General features: G+C 31.8%; 1 protein-coding gene across 1 annotated transcript; it reads left to right on the top strand.

The window, feature by feature from the left end:
* The first annotated feature begins 467 nt into the window (after nt 1–467).
* LOC115966070 (F-box/FBD/LRR-repeat protein At1g13570-like) lies at nt 468–3,002 on the top strand. Its single transcript, XM_031085406.1, has 4 exons — nt 468–523; nt 755–1,591; nt 1,704–1,847; nt 2,525–3,002. The coding sequence occupies exons 1-4, from the start codon at nt 488–490 to the stop codon at nt 2,822–2,824; spliced, it is 1,317 nt and encodes a 438-aa protein (XP_030941266.1). The 5' UTR covers nt 468–487; the 3' UTR covers nt 2,825–3,002.
* Nucleotides 3,003–15,012: the final 12,010 nt, after the last annotated feature.

Consider the following 15,012-nt stretch of genomic DNA (forward strand, 5'->3'; position numbering starts at 1 on the left):
AAAAAAAAAAAAAGGGTTAGGTCGGTCTTGTTGTATCATAATTGAAAGAGATTTCTTTTACAGTCCTATTCCTTGTCGTAAACCTAATCCTGGCTTCACAAGGAAAAAACAGTCGGTAAGTCCATCAAGCTGCGAACTTTCTCACTTGGGCTTTAAAGTCTGTCAATTTTCTCATCTGGGCAAGAATTCAATTGGGTTTCCTTGGAATTAAATTCAATCTGATCGCTTTGTTTGAGGTAAGTTCAGTGTTTTATTGTTGAGAAAATTGAGACTTGGTTTTTTGTTCCATCACTGCATTAGAATTAAGTTATCTATTTAGTTAATTTCACACTGAGATCATGTAATCCACAATATCTCTGGCTTACACTCGGACACAAGTATTGATCTTTCCTTGCTTTATATTGTTGACATCAATTTGGTTTCTCTAATTTTGCATTTTTTAATTTTTATTCAAATTCAAGGAAACAGTAAATTTTTTATTTAATAAATGGAGAAGTCAGTGCTGCCTCTGCCTTCTGACAAGGTAAAAATTCGGTTTCCTCTTATTTAGTTGCAATTTTTATTTTCGAAAGATCATATCTTTCAAAAAAGAAATTTACCTCTTCTTAATTTTGTGAAGTTGTAAATTTTTTTGGTTTCTTAACTTGTACACAGTTCCCAGTGACCCTTTCTAATCTAATGTGGTGTATTAGTTAGAACAAACTGTGTCTAAAGTTGAATCCTTTACTGAACTTTTCTCCTTTAATGTGTTAAGGACTTGAAGGACCTGATATGCCAGTTGCCAGATGATATCCTTGTCCATATGTTGTCTTTCTTGACTTTGGAAGAAGCAGTCAGATCTAGTGTTCTTTCGCACAAATGGAAACATCTGTGGCCATTTTTCAGTGGTAGTTTAAACTTTGACGATCCAGATACAATGTGGGACATTGCTGACAAAAAGAAAAAAATGGAATTCGAAAGGAATAAGTTTATAAAAAGGGTGAACCGTATTCTAAAATTACTCCGAGGCTCAAATTTAGATGAATTCAGAATTTGTTTTGAGTTTAATAAAGATTTTAAAGATCTGATTGATGGATGGGTTGACTTTGCAATCTCAAAGGGAGTTAAGAGGCTTGAATTGGACTTTTCACCAACATGGGCATACCTTGGTCCAAAGCGTTATACATTTCCACATGATCGTTTTTCTGTTGGAGTATCTTGCATCAAGTCCCTAACGTCCCTCACTCTTCTATACATACATGTAACCGGCGAGCTTCTCGAGCATTTCCTTTCCAATTGTCCCCTGCTTGAAAGATTATACGTCAGCGATTCTGAAGACATAGTGAATCTGAAGATTTGGGGTTCAACACTGCGGTTGAAGTACTTACACATAATACATTGTTCCCAATTTAAAAGTATTGAGGTGTTTGCTCCAAATCTGGAGTCATTTGGGCTCGTTGGTGGGATAATAGAAACGCATGTTAATTATGCACCCCGTCTTCTAGATGTACATATAGGTGGATGCGAACCTGTGAAGTATGCAATTTGCCCTCTGTCAAACTACCTTCCTCAGCTACAGAGTTTGGTGCTGAATATTTATATCTCTCCTTATGTAAGTACTTTAAATTATTTTTAAATTTCTTGCATTTGTATGGTTTGATTCTAACCAAAAAAAAAAAAGTTTATATAGTTTTAGACAATGTTCTCTCATCTCTCATCGGCAGGTAAAATTGGAACTCCCAAAATTTCAAACATTAACCAATCTTAGACACCTTAAATGGAAAGTTATTGCATCTGATGCAGAAAGCCTCATCGGTTTAATACCAATGATAGAAGCAGCACCTCTTTTACAGAAATTTAATTTGGAGGTAACTGTTCTAACTTTATAGCTTGCCACTTGAGTGTATTGATTGCTCTCTTTCTTTATTTAGTGATGCTATTTGCCCATTAATTATTGGATCATGGTTTTCCGTCTTTTATCTATTTAAAAGATATGAGTTGTGCTAGGACCACCAAATATTGCACAACTTTATGCCACAACTCGCCATATAACGAGTTGTGACTAGTGAAGGAGTGTCTGTAGACCATGTGGGGACACACTTTTACCAATCACAACTCGTCACGTGGCGAATTGTGACACAACCATTTTATGTGATTCTAGCATTTTTCAAAATATATTCCTTGAACTTTACTTGTCATTTGTCATGAGCATTAATATTGTTTGTGTTTTTTTTTTTTTTTTTTTTTTTTTTTTTATATAAGAGCATTTTATGCACCTAACACCTTTTTTTAATATATATGCTTTATTTTTGTCCTTACTTGGTTAGTTGGATTCACAATTGGTTTGATGTATTTGCTGTGAACCATTCTATCACTTCTAATTTGATATCTGGAGTACACTTGTTACAGTGAGAAAGTCAGCATTTCTAGTGCTTTAATCATATAGTTAAGTTTCTGATCAAAATCAATAGGCTTGTCTAACATTCTTTGCTAGTACCTTTGGTTTATAATAAGATAGCATTCTTATTCTGCTTCCCAATTGCAGTTGTCATGGTGTAAACCCCTAAAAAAAAGAGAATTAAGGAAGGTGAAGAAACATCCTAATAAGCATCTCAAAGACGTGGAAATAGTGGGATTTGTGGGGCGTCCAATCGACATTGAACTTACTATTTACTTGCTTGAAAGTGCCATCAAGCTTGAGAAGATTGTCATTATTCCTCGTAATCCGGCTCTTGTGGGAACCCCTTGGGAGTTTGATGAGATTGAGAAGAATGAACGTGCTATAAAAGCTGCCAAGCAGCTCAAGAAAAATCTACCCCTTGGAGCTGAATTACTTATTCTGTAGTCATCATCGTCGCTAATATATATACATATTACTAATTTGTTGTTGAAATGTGATGATGGTCTTTTTAATGTTTTTCATTGTGTTATTAGTTTTGTAACTTTCTGTTATTTTAATTGAATGATGGGAAAATAAGAACTTTATTGTATCTTAGTTTTGTAAATTTCTGTAAAAATTGAATGATGGGCAAATTTGAACTGGCTGACAGTGACAGTCGCCAATATATTTGGCGAGATCTCACTGAATTTGGTGAGATTTTTGCCAATTTTCGCCACTATCCAGCCTTCTCTTTGCCATTTTCTAGATCTCCAATGCCAACTGAACCAATTGCCACTCATTGAAGGCCTGATTAGATCAACCTCTACGTTGGTGGTGGGTTGAGATTTGATCCACCTGATCAAGTTGGTTCGGGTGTGAATTGAGCCCAAACCCAATCTGTCTCAACCCATGGATAACCCTATAATATAGCATTAATGTGTTTTTCAAAGTTGAGCGCTCTTCATTTGGATGAATTATCTTTGTTAACTGTTTCAAATTGTCTATTTCGTAGTTTGAAGGTAATGTAAAACAATATACTCTTGTACATAATAGATAAGCAATATATTTTCAAAAAAAAATTAATTGAGATGCATTGCCGAAAAAAAAAATCTCACATTTAAAGCCTATACAAAAATATGTTTAGGAAAAATATTTTCAAAAGTAATGTTTGCCGTTTTTGAAAACATTGCATAAAAATTAATTTTTACCCTATACAGGTTTTTTTCTTTTCAAAATTTAAATCCTACACAAATGAAAATGGTGAACCAAATAGGTTATGCCTTATCTACAATCCAATTTTTTCGTGCGGAATTCTTTGCACCCAAATATGTTTTCCCTTGTGAATTCCAGTTAACTTAACTGGTAAAGTCTTTGATCGTTGAATAAAAATTCTGCGGTTCAATCTCCGTCTACAACAAAAACCAATTGATGTCTTTGTTTGATGATAAAAAACTTTCGTTAAGAGCGGACGTTATAGATTGAAACTCTCTATAAAAATAAAAAAAATAAAAAAGTATGCCTTCCTTCTGTTACAGAAATTCAAATGCTTTGCTCGTTAATTAGTAATTTTGTGAAATCCCAAACTTTTTATTCTGACATAAGTCACTGCTAGATGAAGAAAACATCTTTTGGAGTTGTTAATTTTTTTTTTTTTTTTTAACCACCAAACTAAGTCAATCAATAATTATACTCACGTTGTTGTCTAATAATGGTAAGATTGGAACCAAGCCTTATGGTCAAAGGACCAAAACTTGGAGGAAAGATAAGAGATTTTTCCTAATATACAATATTTGAGAATTTTGAAGAACCACTCTTAATTTAAAAAACATTTATTTTAGATACAAAAATCAAAACAAGGAATAAACAATCTATCCAACACACTTACACACATTGAGCTCTAGTGCTGCCAGCTACACTTGACCAAATAAATTAACTACAAAGCATGCTCACTGACCTCACTAATGTCTGAGTTTTAAAAGTCTGATGAAATAATAGCCAAAAAAACCAGTAAGCTTCAACATCACTTGCATGTTCAATATATGAATAATGCAGAAGCTGCTCAGACAATCTTTCCACAGCATAGGGATCTTTGATTGCTTCAATCATCTTCAACCAAAACTGGGAACCAGAGTCTGACTCAAATAAATCAGCTACAGATGAATTAAAATTTGATAACAAAAAGCTCCAAACATGCCTGAGAACCTGTGGAGTTATTTCACTTGAAATCACGCCTGTCAAAAAAAGAGGGAAAAAAAAATTTAATGCTTTGGTTGCAATTGTGATCCATCAGGTAGAACATGATAGAAGAATAATTAATCCATTATATCAAACCCAAAGCAAAATCAACCAAAACAAAGATGGTTTTAATGGCTCAGATAAGCTAGTTTACCAGCCATTGTGTTTGAGAGACAATTAACACCTAAGGATGTTGATGGTAATATTTGTCAGGACTATGAGCCCACAACAACTACCATAGACTTAATAGGGACTAGGTCTTATTCGGCAGCATTTTATCACTTACAACCTTTTAGGGTAATTACTTCCATCAAATTAACCAAGTGCATATAGACAGGCCTGAAAATTACAATAGATTTTCGTTACACAAACCCAAAATCCCAATTTCTTCCAGTAACAACCAGCACATATGTTTTAATCAGCGACTTATCCAGAATTGAGATTTCATGATCTCAAGGAATCAGTTTGATGAGGTCTAAAACAAAGGAAACATTATTTTCGATATTTGAAACTAACTGTGTAACCCATGATTATAAAATAGTAACTTTTTCAAAGAAAAATAACTTATTGAGAATGAGCACAGCACGCATACCCACACACATGCACACATCATTTTAATAAAACTATTTCAGTTACCAACAGATCCACATCGACAAATTCAGAAAATGTTTCCCCAACAAATAGCAAGGCATCACCCGTGTTGCTTCTATTGCAGAGAGTTCCATTACCGAATAGATTCTCATCCCTACCTCTGCTACTGAAAGAAGTTGAATGGTAATTTTCTTGAAGAACGAGCTGTGGTACTCTTGTTAAGAATAACAATAACTAACAGCAGTAACACATATTTGATGTGTATTAGGTATGGATATCATATAGTGAAAACTAGAAAGTAGATAATACAACAATTTTTTTGATAGGTAGATAATACAACATTCAAATACGTTGATTGTTTTGACAAAAACTTGTGAAAGCACAATTGCATTCATGGACAACCCACAATATCAGGCAAAGAGAAAAAAAGGATACTGTGATGAGAGTGAAGTTGGGGCTCCCAATCTTGTTTTGTCAGGAATAAATGCAATTATTTGCAACCCCCCCCCCCCAAGATACAGCTGGCATCAAATGTTCACTCAGAATTTTTCGACTGCCAAAATTCTCTAGCCATATGGAGCACCCCTTCATTTTCCAGAAAGCAGAGTACAAGTAACCAGTCACAGTAGTATAAGATGTAAACAGATTGACTAGTAGTTATTATGATGCCTTCATTTTATGACAGAAACCTGATGAACATACAATTTAATCATTAGACTTTTTTTTTTTATAAGTAATCATTAAAAATTCTAAAACTTTCATTCCTAAAAGTTTGATGAAGAGGACACATGCAATTCAAATGTACCACATCAACTATATTAGGGGCAAGGGCATTTATCAGATAAAACAAAAGCATGTCCTCAAGAGACATAGAATTCTATGTGTAAAACATAAAGGAAGGTGCTTGCACCAGATAACAATCTGTTAGTCATAGGTCCTTTGAAATTTACAATGGAATTATCAACTTACAAATTAATATCAGGTTCTTGGAAAGACCATGATTTTCTATTTGCAAATGGGTCAAAACTGGCAACACAAGTAGATGTAGAGCTGAAACAGCATGCTAATCAATTTTGAACTGTAGTTTTGTAAAAATGAAAACGAACTAGTCATGAACCATCGTAATAATAAATGTCAACAGGCAACATGAGTTGAGGATTCATTCACCATGTTCATATTGCTTTGCAACCACCACTAAAAGCTTGGTAAGATAACGGTCTTATTTATAGACCAATTTTCTAATCAAGTACGGGCAACCAGAGCTAAACAAAGCTGTCCATTAAAACAGCGAAATTATAACTGGGAAACAATAGTGACTGCAGTTTTAACAACTATGAATACAAGCAGGTGTCTACCCCATACCTTTCAGTATTGGAATAGACAGAATTAACATCATGGTCATCAATTGCATTCTGCTGTAGACAAGGAACCAAGGTCTGAACAACCTCAGTGGCAAGTCCATCAACAAAGAAAACATCATAGACATGTATACGTGCTGAAAAGGGGAAACAAGCTAGCCAATACGAAGCAAGATCTGCATGCAACAGCAATCTGTATAAGAAATCATGGACATGCATCACAGGACTGTCAAAAGAGAAGGAAAATACAGACACATATTGCAGAAAGAAATACAATCATCAAGCATGAACGGAAATGCCGCATACTTCTAAATTCTAGAAAATCAACCATCAGTTAGAATATTTAGGTTATACAAACCATCTAACTCATGATGTCGTCTAAGGACTTGAGAGCATACATTCTTTGCAATTTGTGAAAATAGAAATAATTTATTTCCTCAACGAGGAACTTCTTTAAGTTATAATTTTTTTTTTCTATTTTAATTGGTAAGTTACACATACAACCAACGGGCCTTGAATCCCAAATACCAGTTTTCCCAAAACTAGATATTCTATTCCAAACCAATTTTGCCATATCAAAAAGAATAAAATAAGTGTTAGATAAATATTCCATTTAACCTATATCTGTTTTCTACCGGGCTTTACCCTTCATGCAACCACTCCTTGATAGAACACTTGCCACCACTCCCTCCTCTTTTCTTCTGAAGGGACCTTGGCACTAAGGACCTGTACACACCACAAGCAGAATGCAACCAAAGAAATGAAAAATGGACCTTTCAAGAAAATCAACACAATCCACAACCTCTCCAAAATTCCATGTACAAATTTGAACAAACCTGCTCTCTATAGCGCTGATCAACACTACCTACAATTCCATAATACACATGCAAATCAGTCAATTTCGCATGAATTCAAACAATACGAAATTTTAAAATTTAAAAAAAAAAAAATAAAAAAAATAAAAAATCCTCAAACAGTGCAAAGGAATAGTTCCAATGTTTTTATCAATGCTTAAATAGAATTACTATTTTAAAATGTTGAAAAATCATGAATTTCGATATTTCTGTATTACAATTCCAAAATCCATTAAAATTAAAACCAAATTGATTCTTAAAACAAAATTCTTTTAACATAACCTAAAACACTGTCCTATTTTTCAAAAATTTTGAAAAAAAAAAAGGAAAGAAATTCGATATTTCAAAATCAAAATTTCGATATTACTGTATTACTATTTCAATATCCATACAAACTAAATCCAAATTGACGTTTAAAACAAATTTCTATGAACATAACCTAAGAACACAGTCCTACTGATCCAAATTTGTTGCGAACTTCATGAATTTCGATATTTCTGTTCGCTTTGGAAACGAAGAAGGTGACTGACCTGAGAGGAGAGAGGAATCGAGAGGGAAGAGATGGAGAGCGAGAGAGTGAAGTGCGCAAACGACTTCCACGACGTGCTTAACGCTCTTTATAGCTAAGATTACTTCGCTAACCTTTTCGATAAGCTTGGTTTCCATTTCTCTCTTTCTCTTCGAACTGTCCTCCATTACTAGCAGCTTGCTAATCTTTTTTGTTTCGCTGTTGATTTAAGTGCACGAGAACGAAGAAGATGAACCAGTGAAAACGTCGTCGTTTTGCAACTCCATCTAATTAGCCCAATTTCCACACAAGCCTAAGCAGCCCATAAGCCCTATTATTAGATAGCCCAAGCCCACTTATGCTTTGTTTAACCCAAGTTGAAATTTGGGGAACCAAAAAAAAAAAAAAATTTAAGAGAGTTTTAACTTATAGAGTCAGCTCCTCATAAAAAATTGAAACATTGTAATATATATCATCCAAATATGCTAGAGTCTAAATCCAACTACATGTTAAAAAAAATTGTTTCAATAAAGAAAATTTAAAAAGAATACCTTAAATTATTGATTGGATTTTAATTTATGGCTATATTTTTAGGCTATAATAATAGATCAGAATTTAAATAATAATAATAAAAAAAGATTATAGTAGTCAACCACGTTAAGAAAGCATTAGTCTTTGAATAAAATTTTGCTACAAACTTAATATCTTTTTATTATATGTGAATTTTGACAATTTCACAATTGAATTACATTTTCTTTTTATATTTCCCATATTTGCAAAATTTCTGTAAGATTAAATGTCATTAATTATATCATTAATCAAATATTTAAATTTCTAGTATTTGTAGTCTAAATTATATATAAAAAAATAAGTTTATGAATTGAATAATAAATAATATCTGATTAATACTAAAACTCTATAACACAGAGTTTGATTATTGTGGAGGAGGTGCCAGACCTAATTAGCAAGAAGTGTGTCATTAAATAAATTTAAATCTTTAAAACCCATACCTTCTTTGGTTTCCTATTTCACCTAATGTATCTTCCAACAATCTCTTCGTTGACCCCACCAAAATTTTCTAATTAAGCATTCAATATCATAATAAAGACCTGGTGGAAGTTTAAAGCATTCAATCCTAGAATTTAAAAAAAAAAGAAAAAGAAAAAAGAAAAAGATTATAGTAGTCAACCACACTTAGTCTACAACATTTTTACAACAAATCATAAGTGGTTAGTTGTTATTGGTTTAAATTTGAATTTAGCATTGAGATTACCTTTTTAACCCAACATTAACAACTAGTAACAACCTGCCACTTAGGATTTGTTATAAAAATGTTGTGGATATATCATTTCTCACCACACCTAATGTTTGACAACTATTTTTTATCTTGATTTTTTAAATTTTTTTCAAAAACTTGTTTTCAATCATAAAAATAGAAAATAGTTTTCTTGTGTTTTCAAAATTAAAAATTCGATTGGCAAGTTGAATCCTAAAATAAAAAACATAAAATTTTATAATATCTATAATGATTTTTGCACAAAATTTGGCTACAAATTTACTTAATATTTTTCTTTTTATTATATGTGAATTTTGACACTTTCACCATTGAATTAAATTTTCTTTTAATATTTCTCATACTTGCAAAATTTCTATAAGATCAAATATCAATAATTATATCATTAATCAAATGTTTAAATTTCAAGTTATTATATACTAAATTATACATTAAAAAGTAAGTTTATAAATCGAATAGTAAATAATATCTAAATAACACAAAATTTGACATGTATGTTAAAAATATAATAAATATGTAATTTAACAGTTAGATTTTCAAAACATATAACCATGTTAAATTTTTTTTTTAGTAAAAATCATAAACATTAGCTATAATTAAGTTTATATTCAAACTTTGTCTTTAATTTTTTAGTCTTTAGTGATTTAATTAAGAATGCTAGTTTTAAGTTAACGACTCTTAAATACATGAGAGAATCAAATAAGGGTTTGTCTTTTTCATATTATATGGTATATATAAAGAACGTGTATTTTTTATTTCATTTCCAATCAAAGACGATTAAGAAAGAAACACTGAAACTTGTCTGAGAAACACACCGAAACCCACCTCTCTTTCTCTTTCTTTTTTCGATGGCTCCCAAATCCTAATTGAAGAAAAGTGCCGCTGGAAAGAAGCTTTGGAAGAGTTTGGCTTGGACAAAAGGATTCCAAGAGATCTACTCTGAATCAATGACCAATGTTCTGAATCTTGTGAAATAATAGAAAAAAAAAAAGCCCTAATTCATTCAATCTTGATTAAAGAAAAAAAAAAAAAAAAAAGAAGAAGAAGAAGAAAAAAGACAAAAGACCCACCCAAAAACCTCAGCCCTATACCAAGAAAAGAAGGAAGAATAAGAATAGAGACTGAACTATCACTACAGCAAAAAAATGTTTATTACAACGAAAAAAAAATCGTTGCAATAACATTAGAGTCATTGCAATAGTTTGTGAGATCTGTTGCAATAAAATTTGAGATAATAGGTTTGTGTTGAAAAGAAATTTCGTTCCAATAAACCTTAAATATTTTAATGACAATTTTGAAGTAATAATATATTTGCTGTTGCAATAAAAAATTTATTACTTCAAATATCTTGTAGCAATAGGCTATTATTTTACGAATTTTATAGCAATAGATTGCAGAGAATTGACAAAAATAATTTATGTTAAATTATTGCAACAATATCTTTATTGTAATATATAATTGTTTAATTTTTTTTATTATAATAGATTGTAAATAATTCATATTAGATCATTATAATAATATATTCATTGCAGCTTCATGTTTGTTATTGCAATAGATTGTAAAATAATTGATGTTTAGTTATTGCAATGTTGTATTTGTTGCAATAAGCTATCTATTTAATTAAGAATGCTAGTTTTAAGTTAACGACTCTTAAATACATGAGAGAATCAAATAAGGGTTATTTTTGTCTTTTTCGTATTAGATGGTATATATAAAGAGCGCGTATTTTTGATTTCATTTCCGATCAAAGATGATCAAGAAAGAACACTGAAACTTGTCTGAGAAACACACCGAAACCCACCTCTCTTTCTCTTTCTTTTTCCGATGGCTCCCAAATCCAAATCGAAGAAAAGTGCCGCTGGAAAGAAGCTTTCAAAGAGTTTGGCCTGGACAAAAGGATTCCAAGAGATTTACTCTGAAGCAATGACCAACGCTCTGAATCTTGATTACATGGATAGAGAACGAATTGGAAAAAGGCAAAAAAGCCCTAATTCATTCAATCTTGATTATAGAAAAAAAAAAAAAGAAAAGGACAAAAAACCCACCCAAAAACCTCAGCCCTATACCAAGAAAAGAAGGAAGAATAAGAATAGGGACTAAACTATCACTACAGCAAAAAAATGTTTATTACAACGAAAAAAAAAATCGTTGCAATAACATTAAAGCCATTGCAATAGTTTGTGAGAAATGTTGCAATAAAATTTGAGATAATAGGTTTGTATTGAAAAAAATTTTGTTCCAATAAACCTTAAATATTTTAATGACAATTTTGAAGTAATAATATATTTGTTGTTGCAATAAAAAATTTATTACTTCAAATATCTTTTAGCAATAGGCTATTATTTCACGAATTTTATAGCAATAGATTGCAAAGAATTGACAAAAATAATTTATGTTAAATTATTGCAACAATATCTTTATTGCAATATATAATTGTTTCATTTTTTATTATTATAATAGATTGTAAATAATTGATATTAGATCATTGTAATAATATATTCATTGCAGCTTTATGTTTGTTATTGCAATAGATTGTAAAATAATTTATGTTTAGTTATTGCAATGTTGTATTTGTTGCAATAAGCTATCTATTTAATTAAGAATGCTAGTTTTAAGTTAACGACTCTTAAATACATGAGAGAATCAAATAAGGGTTATTTTTGTCTTTTTCGTATTAGATGGTATATATAAAGAGCACGTATTTTTGATTTCATTTCCGATCAAAGATGATCAAGAAAGAAACACTGAAACTTGTCTGAGAAACACACCGAAACCCACCTCTCTTTCTCTTTCTTTTTCCGATGACTCCCAAATCCAAATCAAAGAAAAGTGCCGCTGGAAAGAAGCTTTCGAAGAGTTTGGCCTGGACAAAAGGATTCCAAGAGATCTACTCTGAAGCAATGACCAATGCTCTGAATCTTGTGAAATAATAGATTGCAATTACTTGTGAAAGATCCTCTTTTGATTGTATTACATTTATTAGTTGCTAATTTTTTACAATTAACACAATGCCTAAGACTGGCCTCTCTAATTAAGAAGCATAGGTCACTTTCTAAAATAATTGGTGGCACTCATTCATTAAAATTATCCACAACAATTGCTTTAATATGATGTATTGTTGATGTGTTAAGGATGTTTAATGCACACTTGCTATTTGTCAAGAATGTATGTTCAAACTAGTGAGAATTTTTTGATCTATTGTAGCTCCTGAAATCTGATTTAAGCCTTCTATTTGTTTGCAAGACTTTTGATTCTATGCTGACTGAATTTTTACTTGGCTTAACTTATATCTTTATTTTACTTGCTAATAGTTTTGTTTTGAATTGCATCTCTCTCAGAGAGATACACTTGGGACTTATTACAAGTTGCTTGGTTATTCTTTTTAAGTTTAATTCAATTTATATGGATTCACAATTGATTTGATGAATTTGCTATGAACCATTCTATCACTTCCAATTTGTATTTGGGCATACAATTGTTGTAGCAAGTCATATTTTCAAGCTCTGTAATCATATAGTTAATTTTGATCAAGGGCTTGTCTAATAGTTTTTTGCCAGTAACTTTGGTTTAGAATAGATAGTTTATCTTATACTTTGGCATGTATTATATGATTCTTATTTTGTTTTCCAGATGCAGTTGTCATGTGGGAACACTACAAAACACGAGGGTTTATAGCCGCGTTTTTTTTTAGCCCTGCTTACAAAAACACGACTATAGCTAACCTATAGTTGTGTTTTTAAAATGCTGCTATAGGTTAAGTCTATAACCACGTTTATAAGAGGTTTTAGCTGCGTTTTTAAAGTGCAGCTATAGGTTAAGTCCATAGCCACATTCATAAACGTGGCTATAGGTCCAGCCAAATATATATATATATATATATATAAAGGAGGACCTATAGTTGCGTTCATAAACGTGGCTATAGGTCTAGCCAAATATATATATATATATATTTTAAAGGAGGACCTATAGCTGCATTTAAGCTATAGCTAACCTATAGCCGTGTTTTTAAAACGCAGCTATAGGTTAAGTTTATAGCCGCGTTCATAAACGTGGCTATAGGTCTAGCTAATTTTTTTTTTTAAAGGAGGATCTATAGCCGCATTTAAAAAACACAGCTATAGGCTAAGTTGGTAAAATATTAAATATTACTATTTATAAAATATTTATGTATAAAATAATATTATATAATATAAAAGTTAAGCTTAGGTGCTGTAGTTGTACCAAATGGCGGCACCAAATTGCAGAAATTTTCTTAGATTTTTAGATTTTAAGAAAAAATATATATAAATTTTCTACAACTATAATTTCTAAGTGAATAAAAATCTTAATTTGATTAAAGTGGAATTACACTTGCTGTATGTCTAAGTGGATAAAAATATGTTAGGTTCTAAAGACTTAGTATTTATGTATTTAGAACACTAATTTGTATTGTTGGCAAACCATGATCAAAACAATGTGTTTAGAAATGTTTTAGTCTTGCTCAAAGTTGTGCATTTATGTAAAGTTGGAATTGAGCCAACGCAGAAAAGTTTTATGCATTTCGGCCTGGCTCGATCGATCGAAGCTTAGGCTCGATCGATCGAAGATCAGGCAGAATGTTTTTTTCTACAGATTTTCCAACTTAGCCCTAGTTGTTTTAAAATGTTTTAGGGTTTTCTAATTTGTCCTAAGTATAAAAGGCAAACCCTAGCCACGTTTTAGTGTTGCTCATATTGCGGTTTGTGTAAATCTCTTGTGAGATCTAGAGGAGCTTTCCTTTACACAAACTTAGGGTTTTCAAGGAGAAGATTTATCTACACCTTGATGATCAACTCGGTTGCTGCCATTGAAGCTTAAAGAAAACACAAGCGAGTGTGCTTGTATCTGGTGGTGAATCCAAGAAAGAAGGAGTCCATAGATTCGGAGCTTGTACGTGGTCGTGTCAGTAAGTTCTACTGGTTGGTAGCAATAAGAAGTCGAGCGTGGGGGCTTGTAAGTCTTATTGTATGAACTTCGATTCTTTCAAGATAGTGGATTCAAGTTTACCTTGAGGATAGCTAGGTCAAATCCTCCCCAGATTTTTACCGGTTTGATTTCCTAGGTGATCATATCTTGTATTATTTATCTTTCCGCTACTTTGCATGATATGATCTTTGTTATTGTGATAACCTAGTTTTATTAAATTGGACTAAGTAACAACTTGGCTAATTACCTAGGTTAAATCAATTGTTTTAAGGGGTCTAAAAAACTATCAAGTGGTATCAGAGCGGGTTGCTCTTTGTTGTTGATCTTTTAATTACTGAGCTGATCTTTGACCCCTGTTGTCATAGAACACGGACACTCTCTAGTTATTCCTCCTCACTTTGATGGGAATAATTATGCTTATTGGAAAGTAAGGATGAAAGCATTCCTGAAATTTATTGATGAGAGAGTGTGGAACTCTGTTGAATACGGATGGGAGAAGCCCACTACTCTTGTTAGTGAGTGAGAAACTTCTCAAAAAGAAGCAGCTGCGTTTAATAGTAAGGCTATGAATGCTATCTTTAACGATGTTTCTATGGAGGAATTTAAGAGAATCTCTAATGTTGAGGTTGCTCATATTGCTTGGAATATCCTCCAGACTGTGTATGAAGGCACAAAGGCTGTCAAAATAAATAAATTGTAGCAATTGACTTCTAAATTTGAAAGCATTAGGATGTCTGATGATGAATCTTTTGATGAATTCTATGCTAAATTGAATGACATTATTAATTTTGCTTTTAACTTGGGTGAAATCTATGATCAACCTAAAATTGTTAGGAAGATTCTTAGATCTTTAATTGAAGACTTTAGAC

The sequence above is a fragment of the Quercus lobata genome, chromosome 10 (genome assembly GCF_001633185.2).
Source record: "Quercus lobata isolate SW786 chromosome 10, ValleyOak3.0 Primary Assembly, whole genome shotgun sequence".
Classification (NCBI taxonomy): Eukaryota; Viridiplantae; Streptophyta; class Magnoliopsida; order Fagales; family Fagaceae; genus Quercus; species Quercus lobata.